The sequence below is a fragment of the Macaca nemestrina genome, chromosome 12 (assembly GCF_043159975.1).
Source record: "Macaca nemestrina isolate mMacNem1 chromosome 12, mMacNem.hap1, whole genome shotgun sequence".
NCBI classification, from domain to species: Eukaryota; Metazoa; Chordata; class Mammalia; order Primates; family Cercopithecidae; genus Macaca; species Macaca nemestrina.
This window is the reverse complement of record NC_092136.1, coordinates 89,492,191-89,519,777: the sequence shown is the minus strand read 5'-3', so window position 1 is coordinate 89,519,777 and position 27,587 is coordinate 89,492,191. Positions and strand designations below refer to the sequence as shown.

The following is a 27,587-nucleotide window of genomic DNA, read 5'->3' as shown; positions in this document are numbered from 1 at the left end:
GTGACATTTCAGAGCTCAAAACATTTGAGATTTTGGAGTATTTGGATTTTTAGATTAGTGGTGCTCAACCTGTGTGGTATTTCATATTTTTCTTCTCTAGGTAGGAATGGAATTTGCATTTTTGTTTTCACTTGTATTACACACTTTTTTCCAACTCAAATTCTTTATGCATATTAGTTAGATCTCTTCAAATTTTGATGAAAATTCTCATTACATCAATTACTATTTTCAAAAAATTTTTATAATAAATCGATTAAATATCATGATAATCCACAGTTAAAAAATAAACATAAATTCATGTTCATGTATTAGAATTGGGTTTTTTTCCCAAATGATGAGCATTAATGAAATAGTATGCCTTAAAAACCTTTTTCTAAATATATTTGAGAATATTGTTTGAAAGTAAAAAATTGAAAAAGACTGAGCATGCCATAATGACATTTGTGCTTAAGAAGACTATCTTTTTCAGAGATTATTTATAAAATGAAAGTACCCATTTCTAACATTCCTCGTCCCAGTTAAGAGCTTGTTACTGATGAGTTACTTATGATGTTGAAAGTTGTTAGGCTAACAGGATGCACTGGTAATAGTACACTGTCAAGCTGAACTTTCCCGATTTAAATGCTATCTCACCATTCCTGTGCTGTACGTTTTTATTAGAATTCTAGCAGTATGTACTTTATATTGTGGCCTAAATAACAAGAACACACAAAAATGATTTCACACTGTGTATGCTGATGTATTTTAAAGTATGTGAAAAATATTGTAGGTGTCAGCAAGTACAACAGTGCTTCGTACATAGAAAGGGACCAATTAATGCTAAGTAAATGTTATTAGTTACTTAAGAACGTTGTATTACGTAAATACATCCAAATCAATTATTATTTCGTTGGTAATATGATAGCAAGGCTAGATGCAGAGTTAAGGAGAATATTGAGCAAGAATGGGTTAGGAAGGTGTGAGGAGTAGGCCCCGGAGAAAGTGAATACCAGTAGTTTGCTGAGTCAAAGTTGAAAGCACCCATAGGCTAAATAGATACCTCCCATTATGACCCAGTTCAGCAAAATATTTGAATCTTCCGTGGTTTTCATAATTCCTGGAGTTTAGAAAATGCTTTAGAGAAGTGAATGAGCTACTATAGTTTTATATTCATTTATTTATTGTATTTGGTGATTTGAGAATTTCTCTAAGTCACTAGAGATAGAGCTTCAGAATACTAATCTCAGGTTACAAATTAATTTTTCAATTTTATACCCTTAAACCAGTCCCCAAAGATCACCCCACTGTTAAGTAATAGTAAATTATCTTCAATGTCATTTAAGTTCACCAGTTTCTTGTGAAGTATTTTTAACTTTAAAAAGTTTAAAAACACAAAAAACTATTCTTTAAAACAAAACAAGTATAAATCAAGTTCTTAAAAACCAATCCAGGCTGGGCATGGTGACTTAACCTCAACACTTGGGGAAGCCGAGGTGGGCGGATCCCTTGAGGTCAGGAGTTGGAGACACGTCTGACCAACATGGCAAAACCCTGTATCTAATAAAAATACAAAAATTAGGCTGGCATAGTTGCACTGACCTGTAGTCCCAGCTACCCAGGAGGCTGTGGCAGGAGAATCTCCTGAACCTGGGAGGCAGAGGATGAAGTGAACTCAGATTGTGCCACTGCAATTCAGCCTGCGCAAGAGAGCGAGACAACATTTCCAAAAAAAAAAAAAAAAAAAGGCTTCAACTCTTTAAAAATCATGGAAAATATAGTATTGTAGATAAAAGTAGAAAACAAAATTGTTGTTCATGTATGTTAGGTTTTAATAAAGTTATTAAAAAGTAATTACAAAGTCACTTTATGTGGACTTTAAAAAGTAACATCAGGCCGCTGTGGTGGCTCACACCTGTAATCTCAGCACTTTGGGAGGCCGAGGTTGGCGAATTACCTGTGATCAGGAGTTTGAGACCAGCCTGGCAAGCATGGAGAAATCCCCTCTCTTCTCAAAATAAAAAAATTAGCTGGGCATGGTGGCAGGCACCTGTAATACCAGCAGGAGATTTGCTTGAACCCCGGGGGTGGAGGTTGCAGTAAGCCGAGATTCTGCCACTTCACTCCAGCCTGGGTGAAAGAGCCAGACTCCATCTCAAAAGAAAAAAAAAAAAAAAAGTAACATTGTATAATGACATCAGACTTCCGATTTACTTATCTATCATTGGAATGTATTTGTTGAAGTTTTTTTTAATTTTAATTGATAATACAATTATACAATTAAATAGAGCCAATCAAAAGGATTAGGTTTTGCCTTTGAAACTGCAGAAACCTAATCTTCAAGAGTGTATCCATGCATAGTTTAAATTTTTCAAAAAATACATACATAAAAAGAACATAGGGAAGTGTTTTAAGAAAAGTTTGTAACTTTGGAAATTCTACACAGTGTATATGGAACAAGGTTCTGTCTTTCACATTATTTAAAAAAATAGAAACCCTCAGTGTTGTCCATCAGGATGCCAAGATATATCCAGTGAATGCTCAATTATAAAGCATCTAGCCTGGCTCACTTTGAAAACTTGTCTTCTAAAATTGTCTTCCTGGGGCCTTTAATACTTGAGTCTAATTTAGAGTTTTAGAAACGATTGAGTTTAAAGAAAGTAAATTCCAATCTACCCTTCTTTTTAAAACTGAAGTAGGCTTAGGACTTTCTTCCTAAAATGTATAAACATTATTATTCAAGCCTGTCATCCCAGCACATTGAGAGGTGGACACAGGAAAGGAGTTTGAGACAAGCCTAGGCAACATTGCGAAACCTCGTCGTCTCTCCAAAAAAATGAAAATTAGTGGAGCATGGTGGTATGAACCTGTAGTCCCAGGTACTGGGGAGGCTGAGGTGGGAAGATTGCTATAGCCCAGGAGGTTGACACTGCAGCTAGACAGGATCTAGTCACTACACTCCAGCCTGGGCGACAAAGCCAGACTCTGTCTCAAAAAAAAAAAGAATATAAAATATCTCACTAATATTTTTCATGTTTACTATGTTGAAAACATTTTGGATATATTGGGTTAGAAAGTGTTATTAAAATTAATTTCAATTGTTACTAGTTGTTTTAAATATCATTAGAAAAACGTATTCCCTCCCCTCTCTTTTATAGTTTCCCTGCAAATACATGCACTAAAGAAAAACAATGAAGAAAATATGTTTAATTACATAATATTCAAAATACAAAACAAAAAACTTTTGAAATGTATTTAAGACAATGCGAACAAAAAATGTATATCATTAAATGCATCTGTTATTAACAAAGAAAGATCTGTCACAAACAGCCAGGTAAAAGCAAATTCATGTTAAAAAACTAAAAAAAGTTTTTTTAATTGCAGAAAATTGATTAAAAAACATGCACAAGATAAATCAATAAATTCAAAAGTAGGCTCTTTAAATAGATAAATTAAATTAATAATTCCCAATGAGATTCATTTAAAAAACGGTGAGGAGGAGTTCAAACGAAGAATAAACAGGCAAACTCATAGGTCATCCAGATATCAGTAAGTCAGTACAAATATTTTAAGAACAATTTACGCCTATACATTTGAAAATTTTGCTGACGAGAAAATTTCTCAAAAAACACAGCTGACTAAAACAGACAGAAGAAAACATGGAAAAATGAAAGATACGATTTAGATTCTTAAAATTTCCTATGTTATTTAATAAACAAACCTCACAAAGGAAACTCCAGTGATCTCTTTCAGTGAAATTTTCAAAGCATTTTTGAAAGAAATAAGACATTTTTAGACAAATTCTTCTAGAGAACAGGGAAAAAAGAAACACTTCCTAACTTATAACTTTGTTTTTCTGTCATTTTTTTCTTTCCTTCATTTAGACAAGTTCTCCCTCCGTCACTCAGACCAAAGTGCAGTGAATGATCATAGCTCATTGCAGCCTCAAACACCTAGGCTCAAGTGATCCTCCTGCCTGGTCCTCCTGATGAGCTGGAACTACACGTGCTTGCTTCCAGGCCTGGGTGAAATCATTTGTTTTTTTTTTTAGAGACAGGAGTCAACCTATGTTGCCTGGGGAAACCTGGAATTCCTAGAGTCAAGTGACCCTTTTGCCCAGCTGTCCAAGTAGCTGGAATTCAGGAGTCACCATACTCTATTCAAAGTTAGTTTTCTGTATGTACTTTGTTAAAGGTAATTGCACACATAATTATTGTTTAAATAATTATTTATGACATTGTATCATATTTTAATATAAATATACATGCTATACATCTTCTACATGTCCATACATATATACTTATGTAAAGTATCTAATTTAAAATTATTCACCACGGTGTAAAATCCAAAAAACACATTGATTTTTGCATAAATTAACCATTGAAAAGAGTCATAAATAGGGAAGAGACAGCACTTTGGGAGGCCGAGACGGGCGCATCGCGAAGTCAGGGATCGAGACCATCCTGGCTAACACGGTGAAACCCTGTCTCTGCTAAAAATACAAAAAAATTAGCCGGGTGAGGTGGTGGGCGCCTGTAGTCCTAGCTACTCGGGAGGCTGAGGCACGAGAATGACGTGAACCCGGGAGGCGGAGTTTGCAGTGAGCTGAGATCCGGCCGCTGCACTCTAGCCTGGGCTACAGAGGGAGACTCCGTCTCAAAAAAAAAAAAAACAAAACAAAACAAAACAAAACAAAAAAAAACCGGGAAGAGAACAAAAAAATAGGTGAATTCAGCAACTGTTGTATATAAAGGTATACTATTTAAAATACAGCTAAGTACCTAGGTGCACTATTTTATAAGAGAGTTCCACAGATGGGTTAGTTATTTCATTTAATATTTTAGAGTTGTACATATTCAGATAAATAGTGACTGGAGACTTATTTAGCAATGATGTATTTTAAAAGTAGACTGAGACTTCACTGGCTTCCCATAATTTCTACGTAAGGAACTCATCTTTTCCATGTTCTGAAATCTGTACCTGCCTCTGCAGCCTCATCTCCCAACAGACCACATTCATTCTTGTCACTCCAGCTCCAATGGCCTGGAGCTCAACTGTACCAGGTCTCTTCCATCCAGGAAGCTTTTGCATCTGCTGCTGTCACTGCAAAGAAAGTTTCTCTCTATCGCTCTTTGCCAAGTTAATGTGTTCCTATTCCTCAAATCTCAATGCTGTCATATCTTCATGAAAGCCTTGTGTAAGCTTGCATTCAGCACATACCTCCTACTACAGACCCTCAAAACATGTACTGCTCATTTACTGAGCTCATAGTTCCAATTGTGTATTTACTTGTGTGATTCTTTAATTATGACACATCTCATTCGCTAGTCTGGATGTTCTAGCAGGACTGAAATTGTCTATTACAGTTTAATATAATTTATGTCTAATAACTATTTCATTGTCATTAGTATATGCTTGTTGAAGAATAAACAAAAAATCTTTAATGGAAATATAGATGACACATTTCAGTTTAAAATAATAAAGCAATTGTTTTTCATTGCGAAGGCATTGTTCGTGAAATAAAACATTACTTAATGAAATAAGTGTTTCAGTTTTAATGTCCGTGAACAACCTATGTCAGGTCAAGATTCTTGCATCTCACTCCAAAATCCTCTACCTTCTGTTGGGCTATAATGCCTTAGGCATGATTGTATATAATAAATCCAATCATCCAATGTTACACCCTTCTGTGTAACCTAATCTTCTATTTCCACCTCTTTCTCCAGACAGTAGCCAATCCCAGGAAGTGGGAGTGTTCTTAGGTGAGTCTAATCACTTAAAAAACACAGTTGTCCAGAGAAGACCTCTTCAGAGAAGTCAGATTGAATTTGTGGATGCTGGGCTTCGGTGAGCTCAGTGTTGCTGCTGACCTGGATAACCACGAATCTTCTAGACTTGGGACCATATATTGCAGATTCTGGTGTGTATGACATTTGTAGTAAAGACCTTCATGCTTAATTTTCTTATAAAAATACTTTAAACTCACCTGCCGGGACACTTATATCTTGTCTAAGCAAACAAGTAGCTTACCCAGTTATTTGAAATAACATAATTGTTCAAAATACCTGTTATTAGAGCATTTACAATATATTGGTTTGTGTTATATCAAGTTATTTGACTGGGTTTTCTTTTTGAGATAGGGTCTCACTCTGTCACCTAGGCTAAACTGAAGTGGCACTATCATGGCTCACTGTACTCTGGACTTCCTGGACTCAAGCAATCCTGCCCTCACAGACTCCTGAGTAGCTGAGACTACAAGCATGTGCCATCACACCAGCATTATTTTTAAAAGAAAAAAACATTTTTTCTCACTCTGTCCATTGTCTTCTCACTCCATTGATTGTTTCCTTTGCTGTGCAGAAGCATTGCAGTTTCAGATAACTCCAGTTGTTGATTTTTGCTTTTGTTGACTAGGCTTTTGTGATATTATTCGTACATTTTTTTTTCTCACATTAGTGTCCTGGAGCATTTCTCCTATGTTTTCCTCCAGTAGATTTGGTCTTTCAGGTTTTACATTAAGGTTTTCAATCTATTTTGAGTTGATTTTGGCATAGGATGAGAGGTGAGGGTATAATTTTATCCCCTGCATGTCAATATCCAGATTTGCCAGCAGTGTTGATTGAAAGACTGTCCTTTCCCCAGTAAATACTGTTGCTACCTTTGACAAAATTCGGTTGGCTATAGAGAGGTGTAAGAGTTTCTGTGTTCTCTGATCTGTTCCACTGGTTTACCTGTCTATTTTTACACCAGCACCTTGCTGCTTTGCTTACTGTAGCTTTGTAATATACTACATGTCAGTGTGAGTTTGAAATGTGTAGGATTAATTGTAAAACCCTTGTTGTAAAGTTTATGTGTGTAGTCCCTTTCAAATCTTCAGTGAGCTGACTGGATTTGAAAAGTGTTCAAATATATCCCATGAACTGGTAAAGACTCCCAGGAAGTAGGGACTTTGATCACTGTGGGAAACACCGGGAATAAAGATAAATTGGTGGTCATGCTTCCATTAACTCCATCTCTGAATTCTTTAAAGAAAAAATTCCAGTGTTTACTTTCTTTTTTGGTTTGTTTTAGGTAAAAGTTGATTAATTGTTGCTGAGTCCTTTCATAGCTTGATTAGTCACCATTTCAAAATATGAAGATACTCTGATGGTCTGAACTCATTCTGAGCAAAAACATTGTCTTGAATAAGAAATAATCATTTTTCATTGTATTTATGTAAAGGTTGAATTTTGTGATTAACCTTAGAAGAATAAGTTCAGCAGTTTATAGTTATAGGAGTTAAGTGCTGAAGCCCATAATGATTAAACTAAACACACTTAGATTAAACTTAACCAATTTTTAACTGTCTTTAGAAAAGTACATCTGTTACTTGGGTGCCAGAGAGTGAGACTAAGTATTCCTTATGAGTTATACTCAAAGGATCTTGGAGGAAAAGAAGGAGAGAGAGAGAAAGGGATGAGTTTGTATGGATTTCTGGAACAATCAGCTAATAGAAGTAACTGTGAAGTTATCCTAATTATTCCTCTCTACCCCAATATTAAGCTTGTCCAAATAATTCATAATTGAGAATATTGCTTGTTTTAAATTACAATGACGCTTGTCTCATTTTTCCACTTGTGTTATAGTATAAACCCAACTTGCCTATATTTACCATATCTAGGTCTGTACTGGGCTTAAGCTAATGGGTAGATTGAACAGAGCTGAAGCAGACAAGAAGAACTAGCCACAGGCCCTTCCCCCTCCATGTGGTCAAAAAATAATTTTCTCACTTAAATTTTCCTGTTTTAAATTTCCAGAAACATGGATTTGGGCACACTGCAAGCCTTCCAGAGGGAGCTCTGTTGCTCTATCTGCAGGAACTACTTAATAGACCCGGTCACCATTGACTGTGGGCATAGCTTTTGCAGGCCCTGCCTTTGTCTCCTCTGGGAGGAAGGCCAGGCTCCAACGGGCTGTCCTGTGTGTGGGAAAATCCCCCAGAGGACTGACTTCCACACCAATATTGCTCTCAAGAGGTTGGCTTCTCTTGCAAGGCAGAGCAGACCTCACAACATCAACAGCTCAGAGAAGCAGATCTGTGTGCTACATGAAGAGGAAAAGGGGCTCTTCTGTGAGGCTGAGCAGAGACTCCTCTGTGGGCCCTGCTCTGAGTCACCAGAGCATGAGGCTCATGGCCACAGCCCAATAGGACAGGCTGCTGAGGAGTGCAGGGTAAGTGACACCTCCAATGCAATTGGGAATCCACATGATCCTAAATGAGAGAGAAAATGAGAGCTTATGATAATAAAGGTGGAGAGAATGGAGATGGGGAAGATCTGAATTTTCGATATAAATCTCTAGATATAAATGTGTCCTGGGAACATGGTTTGCTTTTGCTGCAAGCTTGACTTCTCTAGATCCAGGGTATATGAAAGCCAATTTCTTAGAAAATCGATCAGCTGTTGGGTCTCCTCAAACCCTCTACGATATGCTTCGGTTGCCTCTGATATTCCAAATATTAGAATCAAATTAGGTTATCTTGTAAAAAACCTGACCACTTCACGGGAACTCAAATTTACTGTTCTCTCAACAACAGGCTTTTCTCATAAAAAGGGAATAACATATCCAGTAATGTCTTATCTGCTACTGAAGGTCATGTCTACTTTGCAGGAGAAACTTCTAAAGAAAATGGATCCTTTATGGAGGAGCACTCAAGAAATGCAAAACAATCTAAATCAGGAAATTAGCAAAATCCATTCATTAATGGTAGGGATATAAAGGTTTTATATTTTTTCATGTAGATTGGCACAATGCTAGCTTAGACTTCTTAGCTGAATTCTGCTTACCAGTTACAAAATAGCAGTGTCTTCTTCCCAGAAAAAAACAAAGAGTGGTTTCAAATGATCTATCAGCAATTATCATTATACAGGCCAACAGGAGCTGGTGCAAAAAATACTAGTATGTATATGTATATGAAATAAACAGGGCATGATAGGTATTCCTGATGTAACCTTGAGGGTTTGCATAAAACTTCCAAGGCACTGAGAGTAGGATAGCATTGAGTTCTTCAAAGCATTGTATTCACATTGAGTAGTTTAAAGTTTTGCTGTGAAGGGGAGGAGAGAAATAGAGATATAAGTGGGGAAAAAAAAACCTGAAGTAATTTCTTTAAAAACTCGGTAGTAGAGTGTACACTGAAATATTTAAAATATTTAGAAGAATCAGGCAAAGGAACAAGAGAAAATTAAGAAAAACCAAGTAAAAAAGACAATAATTAATGAAATAAGAATCCCGAAGAAGCATCACAAGAAGGGATCTTGAGTCCTTTTGAGGTATCGATTTATACAGGAAGGGAGACTAAGAGGAGCATGAAAAACGGATGGGCAGAGGAGATAGCAAATTTTCAAGAATCTTTCCAAGTATGAGACATAGAGTTTATGAGTTTACTGCTGGTATATCCTAGGAGAATAAAATTTGAAGTGTTAAGTGTTTTGTGGAGAGTGAGGAGATGCAATTCTTTTAACTGAGTATCTCTGCAGGACTATGCGGCCTTCAGGAAAGGGATGATCAAGTATCAATATCAGAAGATGCGCCAATTTCTCCTGGAGGAGGAGCAACTCCATCTGGGGACACTGGACAGAGAAGCAGAAGAGATTGTTCGACAACTCCAAGACAGTGAAGTAAGAATAACCCAACATATAAAAAAGACAAAAGACATGTACAGAGAGCTGTGGGAGATGTGCCACATGCCTGATGTGAAGCTGCTCCAGGTGAGGAGGGAGGGTCCGTCATCCAGAGTCAGGAAACCTTTGTTGGGCAATGCTGCCAGGACATTCATATGTTACCTGCAAATGCAACTACTCTTAGCTAAGTGACACATGCTCCTTGACTCCGTCATTATGTTTGTCCAGTCACTTATTTTTGCATATTGCGGTAATCTTTGGGAGGTTTTTGCCATTTTGGTAGATCACTTAGGACAAAATCTTCTTCAGTATAATCAGGAGTACTAGCCACAAAGAAATGTTATCCAAAATCAATCAAATGCTAGGCCAGGAGAATATTAGCTTTGTTAATAAAACTCAATTTATGTTCCTAGTACATCCACACTTCTTGAGATTAAGCCTGGAGGATGAGTGACACTGACAACCTGCATTGCCATGTACATCATTCCACAGTCTTATTCTCAGCTCCTCATTCCTATTGCCCACTGAGGAAGCCCACCATTGTTCAGTTGAGGTTCTGTTATTAACACAGCCTTGGATGGTTCCTTAGAGGTGTATCAATAAACCTACCTTGTTAACCCAGAAAGACAACAAAGAATACTAGGGAAAGTAGGACAGAATTCTCGTGATTACGTACTTATGTTTTTCTTTGCAGGACTTGGAAAACATACTGGAATGGTGAGTTACACTAATGAACTTTGATTTCTGCGAAAGTCATTCCCTTATTGATAAAGTCAATGTACCATGAAAACTGTGGGTGTTAGGTTCACTAACCAGTTTCCTGCAATTCCCCATAGCTGAAAATCCAAGTATAACTTCTGCCTTTTCCAAAACCAAACTATGAATCACCTCTTATTGACTGGAAGCCTGTCGATACCATAGTCAATTAACGTATATTGCATGTTATATGTATTATATGCTGTATCCTAACAATAACGTCAGCTGGAGAAAAGAATATAATTGCAAAAATTGGAAGGAAGAGAAAATATATTTATTACCCATTAAGAGGTTAGTCACCATAAGGGTCTTCATCTTCATTGTCTTCACATTGAGTAGGCTGAAGAGGAGGAGGAAGAGAAGAAGGTGTCTCAGAGGTGGCAGAGGCAGAAAGAAAAGAAATGGAGGAAGTTGAGCAGGAGGCAGGAGAGGCAGGCAAGCTAGGTGAAACTTTCATTGAAAAAAATCCACTTAGAAGTGGGCCCCCAAATTTCAAACCCTTGTTGCTTAAGGGTCAACTATATGTTTTGAGGTATTTAGCATTGATCTGTGGCTATATTCCACTTTGGTTTCAAAGGAGAACCTGAGACCTTAAGCTTCTTTGTCTCAGAAGTGTCCTTCTTATGTGGCTGAATGAAAATGTATCTAACAACAGTGTGCCATTCTGGATTTTCTTCTACCCACTCACCCCATCTTCTCCAGCCCTGCCCCAGCAAATCTTAAGAAGAAGATTACTCTGAGTTATCACAAAGGAGTCTCCTATTCTGGAGAGGGGAGAGGTGAAAAAGAGAGGAGGGAGGGAAATGCCCTAAGGACAGGAAAGGGAGGGAGGTTTTGTTCCCAGGGACATCAATAGCCAGGCCCTACTCCATCACTGCACTCCCCTGTTATAGGCAGAATCTAAGAGGGGAATGGCAGCCTCAGGAACCTCAGCACCAGGGCTGACAGGCTGGAAATTGACTCCTTTGGTTTGAACAAAAGTTCAAAACCTTTAGTGTCAGTGGGCATTCCCTGTAAGACCCTGACTGCATCATTGGTGACATCTACAGGTTGAGGTCCCAAAGGCTTTGGCTGAGTTTTCTTCTCTCAGCAAGAATCCCAGGATATCTGTATACTTTGAAGAGGCTAGAGGGGCAGAGGGAAGAAATGACACTCAGTAATTTTAAATTTGGATCATGTGTGAGAGAATGGAGAAACTGTACTTTAACATGTTAAATTTAGATAAAAGTAACATTGCTATATCCCCAATATGGTTGAATAAAATGTATACTGAATTTAACATAAAAGGGAGATTTCTCAAGAAATATCTTGGATGCAAATCTGAAACATTGGTATGACTGTGTGATTATCCCTGGGCCTGAAAGTGTAACTGAGGTTGTTCTTTGCAGGACAGAGTTGGTGCAAATGGAAAAGCCCCAGCCAGTCAAGCCAGAACTGACTTCCCGGCCCATCACTGGAGTGCTAGATATGCTCAACAAATTCAGAGGTTAGAGCCAGCTGCTTGGCAGTACAGCCTCAACTTCTGTTTAGTGGGTTGCTTGGTTGAGCCATTTCCCATTTTAGTTTTATTTCTTCTGACATAAAAGTGAACTTACAATATATTATAGAATTAATATTTATCATAAACATTAGAAATCTTTGACCAACCAACAAACTAAAGCTTCCATAAACGAAACAACTCTACTGATGTAAGATACATTTCACAACAACTGGAAGCTGAAGGTTCTGTGAAAATGGCCCAAACATGTAAGGCAGCCGTTAGACAACAGAGGGCTAAAACCAGAGCTAGACTAAATGAAGCAGTGGCTGATCAGGTGACGTAAAAGCAGAACATGATCATTATTTTCAGAAACTTCTCAACTGCACATGTATGGATGTCCATCAAATTTTGATGTTTAAAAATGGAGCAGGTGAGACCGGGCACGGTGGCTCACGCCTGTAATCCTACCAAGGCTGAGGTGGGCAGATCACCTGAGGTCAGCGGTTGGAGAACAGCCTGACAAACGTGGCCATCTATACCAAAAATACAAAAATTTGCTGGGCATCGTGGCACATGCCTCTAATCACAGCTACTCGGGAGGCTGAGGCAGCAGAATCGCTTGAGCCCAGGAGGCTACAGTGAGCCAAGATTGCACCACTGTACTCCAGCATGGGCAGCAGAGTGAGACTCTGTCTCAAAAAAAAAAAAAAAAAAAAAAAAAAAAAAAGGAACAGGCACCGTTTATATCCCATTGATTAGGAACATAATATGAGAGTGAAGTCTATTTGTTAATTATATTGAATACAAGCAATCCAAGTGGCATTTTCTACTAAATAAATAGTTACATGTCTCTTAAAACAAATCAAGCAAAGCCAGACATTAAATCATTGATTCACACAATTAATGACATTTGTTTATTTGTTTTTCTCAGTGATTTTAAGGATTCTTTTGTGCTGTGGAAATCATAACAACCCTTGATCTTCATAGACAAGAGCCTCCAAAGTCTTTTTTCTCCCTGTATTCTGTCTCTTACAGGAGGCACTAATAAAGCCAGTACATGGGCAGATAACATCTGAACCCCACCTAACTTCTTCATCTGATTTTGGTTCTTTTTGCAGTGGATGATCCTCTGAGTAAGGAAAGGGCGAGTCACTACATGAACCTTTCTGAGGATGTGAGAAATGTGATATTTGGAGATGACCATGATGGTGCGCCCAGGGAGTCCCAGAGAGCAGAGAACTTTGCTGCATGGGGAGCTCAGGCCTTCTCCTCCGGCAAGCATTACTGGGAAGTGGATGTAACCCACTCCTCCAACTGGATTCTGGGAGTCTGTAAAGATTCCAGGACAGCAAACACAAATGCTTTTGAGGAAGCATTTTTTCTATTTTCTTCAAAGAGAAACAACCTTTATAGCCTCTCCAACATCTTTGCTCCCTTAACTCACTATGTGCAAAGACCTCTGGGTCAGGTTGGGGTGTTTCTGGATTATGACAACACAGTTGTGAGCTTTTATGATGTTTCAAAAGGTTCCCTCATATACAGCTTTTTCCCTTCATCTTTGTCTTCCCTTTTGACACCTTTCTTTTGTATTGGTTCCCCATGAAAGTCAGGTTTCATTATGATTTCTTAGGGAGCTCTTTTGTCTGAAAAATATTCCAATCTCGAGACCTTCTCATGTGAAACAGTAGGACAATGTGTGAGCATCTTTGAGCTCATTGTAACTTGAGGAAACAAAATTATTATCTGGTATGAAATGGGATAACCACATTGACATTATACATTTGTTTCCTAAATTTTACTTTAATGAAGGGTTGTGAAAAACCATAACTGTCTGATTCCTGGACATTTTTTATACCCCAAAATGAAACCCAAAACCCTTTACCGTTACTCTCTATTCATTGCACCTTCCCCACCCATTCGACTCACAACGCCTTTTGTACTTTAGATCTCTGTGGATTTGTGTATTGTAGACACTTTATGCAAAGCAAATAATACAAAATATAGTCTGGATCATCAGTTACTAAAAATTACTGATTTTTGTAAACGTGTAAAATATATTAATTATAAGAGTTAACTGAATTGTCTTACTGATATACACACTCAATGATAGCTCTTGTTTTCAATGGTCCTTGCGTGCATTCCAAAGTAGCATTATAAAATGTAAACTTAGACTGGAAAAACTTTGAAGAAGTTTGTTTTGATGTAAATAATTTTTAGCTGAAAAAATTTTTTTCTTTTTTTTTTTTTTTTTTTTTTTTGGCTTCTAGCATGGATTACTTATTTATTATTTTAGTTTTTTGAGACAGTGATTCCCTCAACACCCCAGGCTGGAAATACAGATGTCTGACATGGGCTCACTGCAACCTCTGCCTCCTGGGTACAAGTGATTCTCAGTCTCCTGAGTTGCTGGGATTACACGCCCATGTCACCATGCCTGGCTAATTTTTGTTTTTTCAGTTGAGACAACAGGATTTCACCATGTTGGCCAGGCTGGTCTCAAACTCCTGACCTCAAGTGATATGCACGCCTCAGCCTCCCAAAGTGCTGGCATTACATATGTGAGCCACCAAACCCGGCTGATTCTTATCTTTAATGTTCTCAGAAATGCTGGATTCAGAAAAACTACTGGTTTATCAAAATCATTATATTATCATCTATGTTTTCTTCAATGTTAATGTCAAATTGGGAGTCTTGGTCCTAAAAGATCAGTAATTGTGGATTGTCATTCATGATAAATTTGCTCCATCCTTACTATGTGCCATTCTTTGCAAAGGATAAACAGCTTGTGAGTCAGATCTGGAGTTAATGAAACCTTCAGATTCTGTAAGCAAATAAGTAGAGATGCTATGTTTAAATTGTCTGAAACCATCTTTGCCTCTGTGATATTTCCCTCTTATCGGGAAGCTAACTGATATGGCTCTAGAAATAGTGTACTCCTAAGTATTGTTAAGAGTCTGCAGGTAGGTAAATCTTCAATGCTTTCAACGAATTTCCCTTTTCTTAAAAAGTCTCTGTGAAACCCATCTTCTAAAACTTCTTGCTTCAACGTAATTTTAGAAAAAACAGGAACCAAAGACAGAGGTGGTGGCAAAGGCTACAGCCAAATTGAAGGGTCACAGCAGCATCGGAGGCAGGATGCCCAGAAGAAAGCCACGCAGAAAACATCAAAACTTCTGGAGACTACGCATGCGCCTTGTGCTTCTCTTGAAACCCGTGCCAGCGGTGACTCCAGCACATCTATGGTCCTTCAGTCTTGCTGTCTCCAGATCCAAGTCCCCTATTATAAAAGTTTTAGAATCCGTTTTCATTTGGATAGAAAAGGGGGTCAGAAAATTTAGAACCTTACCAGATTTAGGCAGAGCAAGCTGGGATGGCATGGTCGGGATTGAGATTAGCTGTGGATAAAGAAACTTGTACTTGGAGAATAGGGGAATTTGTTGTGAATTTCTCAAAGACGATATTTAATCCCTGGTTAAAAGTTTGTAAATAGATTATTTTACAGGACTCTCCCTGAAAAGTGAAACTTGAAGAATGACCTGTGGGTGGTATTAGGAAAGAAATAGAGGCCATAGTGAAGGAAGAAAGGAGGGATGAAGGCAGAAGAGAATGTGAACTGGCATGCCAGACAGACTAAAAAATAATGAAAACAAAAGCAAAAATTACACATTTCAGACACTTCTCAAAGGAAAACGTTTATGCAGCCATCAAACATGTGAAAAAAATTTTATAATCCCTGATCATTAGAGAAATGCAAATCAAAGCCACAACGAGATATCATCTCAAGCCAGTTAAAATGGCAATCATTATAAAGTCAGGAAACAACAGGTGCTGAAGAGGATGTGGAGAAATAGGAACGCTTTTACTCTGTTGTTGGGAGTGTAAATCAGTTCAACCATCGAGGAAGACAGTGTGGTGATTCCTCAAGGATCGAGAACCAGAAATACCATTTGACCCAGCAAACCCATTACTGGGTATATAGTCAAAGGATTGTAAATCATTCTACTATAAAGACACATGCACACTTATGTTTATTCCAGCACTGTTCAGCATAGCAAAGACTTGGCACCAACCCAAATGCCAATCAAGGATAGACTGGATAAAGAAAATGTGGCACATATACACCATGGAATACTATGCAGTCATAAAAAAGGATGAGTTTGGCCAGGTGCTGGGGTCATGCCTGTAATCCCAGCACTTTGGGAGGCTGAGGCAGTTGGATCACAAGGTCAGGAAATCGAGACCATCCTGGCTAACACGGTGAAACCCTGTGTCTACTAAAAATACAAAAAAAAAAAAAAAATTAGCTGGGCATGGTGGTGGGCACCTGTAGTCCCAGCTACTGGGGAGGCTAAGGCAGGAGAATGGTGTGAACATTGGGGTGGAGCTTGCAGTGAGCCAAGATCACGCCACTGCACTCCAGCCTGGGTGATAGAGCCAGACTCCTTCATAATAAATAAATAAATAAATAAGTAAATAAATAAATAAAAATGGATGACTTCATGTCCTTTGCAGGGACATAGATGAAGCTGGAAACCATCATTTTCAGCAAACTAAAACAAGAACAGAAAACCAAACATTGCATGTTCTCATTCATAAGTGGGAGTTGAACAATGAGAACATATGGGCACAGGGAGGGGAACATCATACACCAGGGCCTGTCCGGGGGTTGGGGGATAGGGGAGGGATAGCATTAGGAGAAATACCTAATGTAGATGACAGGTTGATGGGTGCAGCAAACCACCATGGCACATGTATACCTATGCAACAAACCTGCACATTCTACATATGTATCCCAGAACTTAAAGTATAATATTTTTAAAAAGCACAAAGAAATAAACAAAAACCCTACAGATTCCAAGAAAGTGTGGCTTAGGTATTTGATATGTAGAGGAGAAAAGGTAGGTGAAAATTATAGTAAAGCAACATTTACTTTGGAGTTTGAAGAAATCGGTGGGTCTTGCTTTCAATATGTCAAGGATGTGACTTCTGAATGTGTGAATAAGAACATCCCCCAACAAATCTGTGTGCTAATTAATAACAGACACTCCCACATTTTTATCATTAAGGTCCAACCTAATCCTAATTCAGATATTCATTCTAATTAATGCCGTCATCTCAGAATTTCAAAGATATTTGTTGGCCAGTTAGTGACTATTAGTTATCCTTAGAAAGAAACTATTTGAGAGGAACATTTGGAGGTACCTATCAATTTTTAATTCTACATATATTTTAAACCTATAATATAATTAGTATGGAAATTTCCATAAAAATGCACAAGGATATATGTTTATTATGTATATTGTGGCAGTATTTTCAATTAACAAGGGAGAGAATATAGTTTAACAAAACACTGTGTAATCTATTGCACTCTCTATAAATATGAAGAACATCTGCACATACTCATAACCAGCCACTTGCTTAGCTAAAAAATGTGATCTCATGGAATTAAAAAGTAAAACAGAAGATCCTAGTGGCTAGGAAGTGTAGAAGGCAGAGGGAGAGGTACAATATTAAATATAATTAAATATAATGATTAATAAAAGAGAAAATAAATACAATTTAAAAATACAAAATTATACATAGATGGAAGGTATAACTTATAATGTTCTATAACATTGCAAGATGATTATAGTTAACAATAATATATATACTTTCAAATAGCTAGAATGAGGGTATTGCAGGTTCCCTAAAAAAAAAAAATAAATGTTTGGGATAATGTTCTAAATAGTCTGATCTGATTACTATGCATCATATGTATCAAACCATCACTATCTACTCTACAAATATGTAAAAGTATGTATCTATAAAAAATAAAAAAATTTAAAGTACTGATTCCTTGATATCCTTGGATAGCGGTAGTTTATTTTTCTAATATTCTTTTAACGGGCAATCAGACAAAAAATGGTTTGATCTGCAAGATAACAAGAATAAATGTGAAAATATATGAGTCAGAGAGCTCATATAATTTTTAAGGTATGTTAGTGGTTCTTTCTTGGAGCAGGGGGCTATTGAATTTTCTCAAGTCAGCAAAATTTTCAAATGTATAGGCATAAATTGTTCTTAAAATATTTGTACTGACTTATGGATATCTGGATAACCTATGAGTTTGCCTGTTTATTCTTCATTTCAACTCCCCCTCTCCGTTTTTTAAATGAATCTCATTGGGAATTTATTAATTTAATTTATCTATTTAAAGAACCTACTTTTGAATTTGTTGATTTATCTTTTGCATGTTTTTAAATCAATTTTCTGCAATTTTAAAATTTTTTCTTAGTTTTTTAACATGAATTTGCTTTTACCTGGCTGTTTATGACAGACTTTTCTTTGTTAATAACAGATGCATTTAATGATATACATTTTTTGTTCTCATTGTCTTAAATACATTTCAAAAATTTTTGTTTTGTATTTTGAATATTATTTAATTAAACATATTTTCATTGTTTTTCTTTAGTGCATGTATTTGCAGGGAAACTATAAAAGAGAGGGGAGGGAATGCGTTTTCCTAATGATATTTAAAATAACTACTAACATTTGAAATTAATTTTAATAAAACATTGTAACCCAATATATCCAAAATGTTTTCAACATAATAAACATGATAAATATTAGTGAGATATTTTATATTCTTTTTTTTGAGACAGAGTTTGGCTTTGTCGCCCAGGCTGGAGTGTAGTGACTAGATCCTGTCTAGCTGCAGTGTCAACCTCCCGGCTATAGCAATCTTCCCACCTCAGCCTCCCCAGTACCTGAGACTACAGGTTCATACCACCATGCTCCACTAATTTTTATTTTTTTGGAGAGGCGAGGTTTCGCAATGTTACCTATGCTTGTCTCAAACTCCTTTCCTGTGTCCACCTCTCAATGCGCTGGGATGACAGGCTTGAACAATAATGTTTATACATTTTAGGAAGAAATTCCTAAGCCTACTTCAGTTTTAAAAAGAAGGGTAGATTGGAATTTACTTTCTTTAAACTCAATCGTTTCTAAAACTCTAAATTAGATTCAAGTATTAAAGGCCCCAGGAAGACAATTTTAGAAGACAAGTTTTCAAAGTGAGCCAGGCTAGATGCTTTATAATTGAGCATTCACTGGATATATCTTGGCATCCTGATGGTCAACACTGAGGGTTTCTATTTTTTTAAATAATGTGAAAGACAGAACCTTGTTGCATATACACTGTGTAGAATTTCCAGAGTTAGAAACTTTTCTTAAAACACTTCCCTATGTTCTTTTTATGTATGTATTTTTTGAAAAATTTAAACTATGTATGGATAAACTCTTAATAGAAGATTAGGTTTCTTCAGTTTCAAAGGCAAAACCTAGTCCTTTTGATTGGCTCTATTTAATTGTATAATTGTATTATCAATTAAAATTAAAAAATAACTTCAACAAATACATTCCAAGGATAGATAAGTAAATCAGTTGTCTGATGTCATTATACAATGTTACTTTTCTTTTTTTTTTTTTTTTTTTCTTTTGAGATGGAGCCTGGCTCTTTCACCCAGGCTGGAGTGAAGTGGCAGGAAATCGGCTATTACCAAATTCTGAAAAATAGATTTGTAATTCAACAGGAAACTTTGTGGTAGAGGTAGGTTGCAGATGCTAGAATGTACAAAAAAGTGTCTTTTTTATTAAAAAGAGAAGCACTGGGAAATTAAGAGGTATTCCAAATTGGCTGGAGTGTCCATTATCCATTATTCACATCATGGATTGTTCCTGCCTATACCCATCTCTACTCTCTCTTCTGGATTGGTTAGGACTTTTGGAACCTACAAAATGCCAACGGTAAAGAGAATTACTTTCTTTTATTTGTTTCATGGTCCTAGACTTAAGTAGGAAAACAGGTTGTTTCCTTAATAATGCCACAGTAGACAGAGGTAAGTCTGTAATGGAAAGCTCCTAATTTCCAGTGCTCTAGGCTTCACCTGCCTAAAGCTGAGTGTTTGAATACGTGAATTATGTGGTGCAAAAAGCGGTTGAAATAAAATCAAAAGCTACCCTACCTTCCTTTCTCTCTTTGCCCCAATTCCTTCCTGATAAACAGCATCATCAGACCTTGTAATGGAGAACCAGGGCCCCGACACGGAGCTCCAGAATCTCAGCAGGGTATGTCCACAGGATCCAGTCCATGACCTGAGGGTTTCACAAGTTTCCCACTTGGAGTCCAGGACTAGGCTAACAGGGCCCCCACAAACAACCAGCGCAGCTCTTACTTCTGTGTGGACACTTTGATTAATTACTTAGATTTATTGAGGTACAGAATGGATATACAGGGTGGTCAGTCAGTCAGTGGTCTTGGACAGTAAACTGACAATAGAACAAGAAAATCTAGTGTTCAATTTCTTGTATTTTATGAAATACAAACTCGAGATGATTTTATGATGGGTCAACCTGAGTACATATACGTACAAAGAGGGAAATGAGAGCAGTAGCCATTCTGTGGCATAGACATACCTTCTTATTCTTCAATGAAACACTTACTTAGGAAGCTGCTGGGAAGGCGTTTTGCAGATGCAAGCAAAGGTCCTAATCCTGTGACTAGGAAGTATACGCAAGTGAGCCTGACTTTGTCAGTGAATGTCCTTTAAAGAAAGACATGGGCATCTCTTGAAAAACATTTTAAACAACAAATGGGACTCTAATCTTCCAATTGCCCCCTATTGACTTTAAACCAAAGCTTTGATTCATGACCACTGGGATCCAGGCAGCGGGGGATTTCTTTTCCTGATGGACTGTACCAAGGATCTCACATTTGCTTAAGCAACCCCCTTAATTGTGTAAGCCAATTCCTTGCACTTACTTCACATGTGAATCTCCCTAACTATACACATATCGTATGGCTTCTGCTTTTGTCTTTGAATCTTGGCAGTCATGGGTCTGGTAGATTTGTCTTCACTGTTTTGACAATCTCGACCATAAGTCTTCTGGACCATTGGCAAAGAATTCCTCTGTTAGAAGATATTTGAGTAGTACCTTCTGAAATCTCTTTCTTTAAAAAAAAAAAATCATATAACTATAAAAGGATTTAGTACAGAAAGAAAAATATAGTCCATGCCTATCTTTTGGATTCTGCATTTGTGAATTTGCCTATATCCTAAAAGTTATTTATAATCCCCAAAATAATTCCTGTGGTGCACTCATAGTCATTGCAGGACATCATGCACTATGTAGAGAAAAGCGTTAAAATAATAACTCATCTTTCACCCGTGACACTGGCGAAGTTTTGTAAATTCAATGAGAGACCCCAAGTTAGTGGGTTTATTTGGTTAATCGGTGGTTTCTCTTAGAGTGGTAGAAAATGGAAAACAAAAAGGAAAGTTTTATCTTCTGTTGGACTTCTCCGGAAATATCATACAAATGTACTAAAGCAGTATTTAAACTGGATGAGGTGATTTATACCTGTACTCCTAGCAATTTGGAAGGCTGAGACTGGAGGACCACTTGAAGCCAGCAGTTGGAGAACAGCCCGTGCTACAGAGTCATACACTGACTTTACCAAAAATTTCAAAAAAAAAAAAAAAAATTAGCCAGGTTATATAGTGTCAGCCTAAAGTCTTAGCTACTTGAGAGGCTGAAGCAGGAGGATTACTTGGAATTCAAGGCTGCAGGGAGCTCTGATTATGCCACTGCACTCCAGAAGGAGACATTTTCTCTAGAATAAATAAATGTGTACTTAGAGGAATACCTGTATCATGGAAGAAACCCAATAAACAGTATAAAATGCATCTTAGTTAATTTCTAGCCTAGGTCTACTCTGACAGGATTTATGTTACATATGATTCATTCAGGCACTGGCTTTGAGAATGAAAGTGTGATAATAATTTAATCAGCTGCAAAGGTGTGTTCTAAATACTGCATAAACCTAATCATCTTTGTCTCCACCTTTCAGAATGCTCTAAATACCCTTAAAGAGGTGGGTGTGATCTTCACAGATTCTTATAAAAGGAGGCAGAAGAGACAAGTTCAGTTTTCTCTGAAGGAGAAGGACAGCACTTAGAACTGCATTTTGGTGACCTCTGAAATTCAGTACTGCAGTGAATGAGCTCCTGACCTGGAGGAGTACGTAACAAAATTATTTTTGGAAGAATCGTTGTGGGAACCATTAAAAGAACTCCAGGGTGAGTGAAACATATTGATAAAATTATATCATCTTTCCTTTACACAATAATAGAGTGTTAAAGTATCTCATTATCTTAAATCTACATAATGATACCATTTGTCATGCATATTGTTACTATAGATTTTATGAATTATGAGGATATTGTTATTTTGTGTTTTCTATGATTGCTTAATATGGTTTTGAAAAATTAGTGTTCACTGCAACAGATATGTATGCATAATGAAGACATGGAGTTGATACATATATGTACACATAGGTGTTTGTGTATGTCTTTAATGATTATATTAATATTGTTGAATTCAATTGAGAATACATTAATGAATGATGTAAGTTATGTGCTTTCATAACATTCAGGTTTTACACATAACTTTTAATTAGTAAGGTAATGATGAGCAATGCAAAATAGTGAAACCAAAACAATGAGAAAGCTCCCCAAAATATCCTACTTTAGAAATCAAAACACAATTTTTCGACCAAATAAATTTGTAAGACCTAATTTGATATGTGATTGTGATTGTCATCTCACCTAAGTCTTAATCTTATCAAACCGTGAAAAATTTCTTAAAATGTCTTAGATGAGCTCTGGAAAATATTTACAATTCTAAGATTTTTCATTTCTTTCACTTAAATTCAGAAGTGATATCAAGGACTTAAAATTGCAGCATAAAGGACTTAAAATTGCCAAAACAAAGATTATAGTTTTTATACTAGTCAGGGTTCTCCAGATAGAACCATAGGATGTATATATATATGTGTGCAGATATATTCATGGGCCATTTGAGTCAACCACAAACCACATATGGTGGTCCCATAAGATTATAATACCAATATGTTTACTGTACCTTTTCTGTATTTATATATGTTTAGATACACAAATAGTTGTCATTGTGTTTCAATTACCTTCTATTAGACTGTGGTGAGCTGAAGAAACTGAGACTCCTGATACAAGTAATACAGATGTGTTTAGGAGGGGAACTTTTAAGGGGTTGAGGGGAAAAATGCCTGTTGGAGGTCAATGTCCTCCTAATTCTGAAATTGGGGCTAGACTAGAGTGGTAGAATGCCCAGAAGAAATCAGCAAAGAAGAATATTTCTGAGATAATAAATAGAATTATTCCATATCAGAGTCCTTTTTGGACTATTGTTGTATGGTGGCCTTGAAATGTACTTTCACGCATAATACCATGTCATGATTGATTGTGTGTTGGTTAATACGCCTAGGGTTAAAAGAATAAGAAAGTTAAAGTTAAACCATCTGGTTAGACCAGATGTTATTAGGAGAGCTGAAACAGCTCCTCTTAGTAGTCAGGGGCGGGGTTTAACTATATGATAGGTCATTATGTGTTGTCATGTAAATAAAGGCTTACTAGAAGTGTAAAGACATAAGCCTGAATAAGGGTAAGTAACTTGACAGTGATGTTATAGTGTGGATGTGGATCAGGTGTCAAAGTATTTTAAGGAGGTTAGTTCTAGGACAGTTGGTATAAAACTGTGATTTACTCCACAAATTTCTTAGCACAGTCCATAGTAAAGGCCTGTTGGAGTAGCGGTCAAGGTAGTTTGGTGTAGGTGTCCGAGAATTGCATCATTTTGAAGCCAAATGAGGGGATGGTTCATGAATGCAGGATGTATCCAGAGGAGATTGATATACGGTGAGTCTGAGAATGGTCAACGGGATCAGAAGAATGAGAGTGACTGGAGCTGTGGAAAAATTAATAGTTGATGGTACTAGTGTGGCGTCTCCAGTTGAATGTATTATTAGGTGGCCAGCTATAATGTTGGCTGTTAATTGTACAGCTAATACCATTGATTGAATGGATAGGATAATGGTTTTAATGATTACTAGTATGAGGATAAGTAGCATAGGTATGCCTTGTGGTAAAAAGTGAGCTCAGGAGTTTTTTGTTTTAAAGCGGAAGCCTGTAATTACTGTGCCTGCTCATAATGGGTTCGCCATAACTATATCTATATCTAGCTTTATTGATAATTGGGTAGGGTTGGTGTAAATGAATGGCATAGAAGCCCCAGTAGATTGGTTGAGGCAATAAAGAGATTTAGGGACATCAATATAAGAGATCAGGTTTGTTCTTCAATGTTATGTGTAATTATCCTCTGTTTTAGTACAAGATGAACTAATCATTGTGGAATGGAAATTGATCGATTACTAATTAGATAATTACTAATTAGAAAAGTGAAAATAGTATAGTGGGAAATAAAATGATTAATATTACTGCTGGTAGACCTAGAATTGTGGGGGTAGTAAAAGAGGTAAATAGATTTTCATTCATTTTTATTATCAAGGGGTTTTATGTTTTTGTGCCTTGATTATATGTGGTACAGGAGGTGTATAGTAAATGTAATTTGATAGCTTTAGCTGAATAAAGAAGATTAAAGTTATGATTATTGAGAGAATAACAGTAGATCATGTGGCAGTGTCTAGCTGAGGCATTCAGTACAGAGAGGTGTAGGTCCTCTCAATCTTTAACTTAAAAGGTTAATGCTAAGTAGCTTGACAGTGATTTTATAGTGTGGATGTGGATCAGGTTTCAAAGTATTTTAAGGAGGTTAGTTCTAGGACAGTTGGTATAAAACTGTGATTTGCTCCACAAATTTCTTAGCACAGTCCGTAGTAAAGGCCTGTTAGAGTAGCGGTCAAGGTAGTTTGATGTAGGTGTCCAGGAATTGCATCTATTTTGAAGCCAAATGAGGGGATGGTTCATGAATGCAGGACGTATCTGGAGGAGACTGATATACAGTCAGGAATTTCTATTGGTAGGATTGTTCAGTTATCAACTTCTAGGAGTCGAAGTTCTCCTGGCTTTAGGTCTGTTGTTGGGACTATATTAAGAATCGAAGGCTTATTCTTCATAGTCTGTATATTCATAGCATCAATATCATTGGTGGTCATTTGCTTTGACAGTAAAAGAAGTGTTAATCTCATCTGTTTGATACAGAATCTCTCATCTGTTTGACACAGAATACATAGGGATGGGAGGGCAATTAAGATCAAGATAATGGCAGACAGTTTCAATTTCTTGGGCATCTATGGTGTTAGTGTGAGTTAATTTTGTTGTGAATATTAGGGAAATAATATATGGGACAAGGAAACTAATTAGGACAATAATTATAAGAGCATGGTCATGGAAAGTAATTCTTCTATAATAGGGGAAGTAGCATCTTGAAGGCCTAATAGAACTGGATGAGCCATTAAGTCATACAAAATCTAACCTATAATTTAACTTTGACAAAGTTATGTAATGATTTAACTACTATCTTATGGAGAAAGTCATAGAGGTTATGGGACTGGCTGGAAACCAGTTTTTGGAAGTTTGATTCCTTCCCTTTTTGTCTAGAGTTTAACGTAGATTGATTCTTTGAATGCGTGGTCCATGTGGTGGACAGCTGTAAAGTCATTCTAAATTAGGAGATGATTATTCAATTGTTAGAACTTTTCGTTTAGAAGCAAAAGCTTCTCGGATTATAAAGACTGTTCATATAACTGCTGTTATTGAAATAAATGAGCCTACGGATGAGAGAATATTTCATGTGGTGAATCCATCAGGGTAATCAGAGTAAAGTCGAGGTATACCAGATAGGCCAAAGAAGTGCTTTGGGAGAAAGGTTAAATTTATACCTATAAATATAATGGTGAAGTGGATTTTAGCATAGGCTTGATTAAGTCTGTAACCTGAAAATAAGGAGAATCAATGGACAAAGCCTCCTATGATGGCGAATACTGCTCCTATTGATAAGACATAGTGAAAATGGGCTACAAAGTAGTATGTATCATGTCAGACAATATCTAGTGATGAATTAGGTAGTACAATGCTGGTTAGACCCCCTATTGTGAAAAAGAAAATGAATCCTAAGGCTCAGAGTATTGCGGGAGATCATGTGATGTTACCGCGGTGCAGCGTAGCTAATCGGCTAAGACTTCTGATGCCAGTAGAGATAGCAATAATTACAGTGGCGGAGGTGAAACATGCTCGTGCGTCTACGTCTGTTCCTACTGTAAATATGTGATGGGTCCATACAATAAAGTCTAGGAAGCTAATTGATATCATGGCTCATATTATGCCCACATACCCAAAGGGCTTCTTTTTTTCCAGAGTAATGCATTATGATATGGGAGATTATCCCGAAGCTTGGTAGGATAAGGATATAAAGTTCAGGATGACCAAAGAATCAGAATAAATGTTGATATAAGATAAGACCACCCATGCCAGCGGGGTTAAAAAAAGTAGTGTTAAAGTTACAGTCAGTTAATAGTATGATAATGCTGGCGGCTAGGACTGGGAGAGAAAGGAGGAGAAGGATTGCCTTAACGAAAACTCATCAGACGAAGAGGGGTGTTTGATACTGGGATATGGCTGGGGGTTTTATGTTAAGAATTGTGGTAATAAAGTTAATGGCCCCTCGAATAGAAGAAACACCTACCTGCCAAGTGGAGTGAGAAGATGGTAAGATCCACAGAGGCTCCTGCATGTGTCAGGCTTCCTGCTAACAGGAGATAAACTGCTCAGCCGGTTGCAGCGCTGGCTTCTGCTGTTGAGGATGCAAGTAGCAGTAGGAAGGAGGGTGGGAGAAGTCGGAAGCTTATATTATTTATGCAGGGAAATGCCATATCAGGTGCACTAATTATCAGAGGGACTGGTCAGTTGCGGAAGCCTCCAATTATAATTGGTTTAACTATAAATGAATTATAACTATAAATGGTTATAATGAATGCGTGGGAGGTAACAACAACATTATAGATCTGATCATCTCCTAGTAGAGTTCCTGATTGGCCTAATTCTGCTCGAATTAGAAGGCTTACCTTGGTGCCCACTATCGCTGCTCATGCACCAAATAGTAGATATCATGTTCCCATATCCTTGTGGTTAGTTGAAAACAATCAACGATTGATGAACATGTGCGTGTGTGTGTGTGTGTGCGCGTTGGAGGGGGGCGGGGGTTGTAAAATGGCTTAGTAAGCTTTGGACTATAAATCGAAAGACACAAGTCAAGACCTCTTTTTAACAGCCCTAAAGTGATTTCTCATGTTGAATTGCAAATTCAAAGGAGCAGCTTCAATCCTGCCTGGGCTTCTCCCGCCTTTTTCCCCCAGTGGGAAAAGTGGATTGAAGCCAGTTACTTAAGGAGTTTAGCTGATAAATAAATTTTCGTGGGTTTGAATTCTACCGATCTAGTAAGGGCTTAGTTTAATTCAAGTGGTTGATTTACGTTCAATTGATGCAGAAAATAGTCTTGCAGTCGTTAGATCTGTTATAGAAATTGGGCATAATTTATTTAGTAAGGGCTTTGAAGGCTCTTGGTCTTATTTAAACTAAATTTCTAGATGATATTTAGTATTAATGGAGACATGGGTAAGAGGAGGACGGAAAAAATGGTAAGCGGAGGGAGGAGTAGCGTGGGTTTTGCTTTTTTCCACTGTCATTTTATTTTCATGTTATTCAATGTGGGGAATGTTGTCACTGAGACAGAATAAATTAAGCATATATAAAAGTATAGGTTGGTAGAGTTATAATAGCAATAATGGTTGGGGCAATAAGACTATTGTTTTTTGTAGATTCTTGAACAATTAGTCATTAGGC

The 27,587-nt window shown here is 37.2% G+C and overlaps 1 protein-coding gene across 1 annotated transcript; it reads left to right on the top strand.

Annotated features, from left to right (window-relative positions):
* Nucleotides 1-7,776: 7,776 nt before the first annotated feature.
* LOC105484384 (tripartite motif-containing protein 64-like) lies at nt 7,777-21,871 on the top strand. The gene is made up of 10 exons (XM_011745918.2): nt 7,777-8,187; nt 8,626-8,721; nt 9,495-9,635; nt 10,333-10,355; nt 11,783-11,880; nt 12,993-13,466; nt 14,932-15,096; nt 19,701-19,751; nt 19,919-20,091; nt 21,764-21,871. The coding sequence occupies exons 1-10, from the start codon at nt 7,777-7,779 to the stop codon at nt 21,869-21,871; spliced, it is 1,740 nt and encodes a 579-aa protein (XP_011744220.2).
* Nucleotides 21,872-27,587: the final 5,716 nt, after the last annotated feature.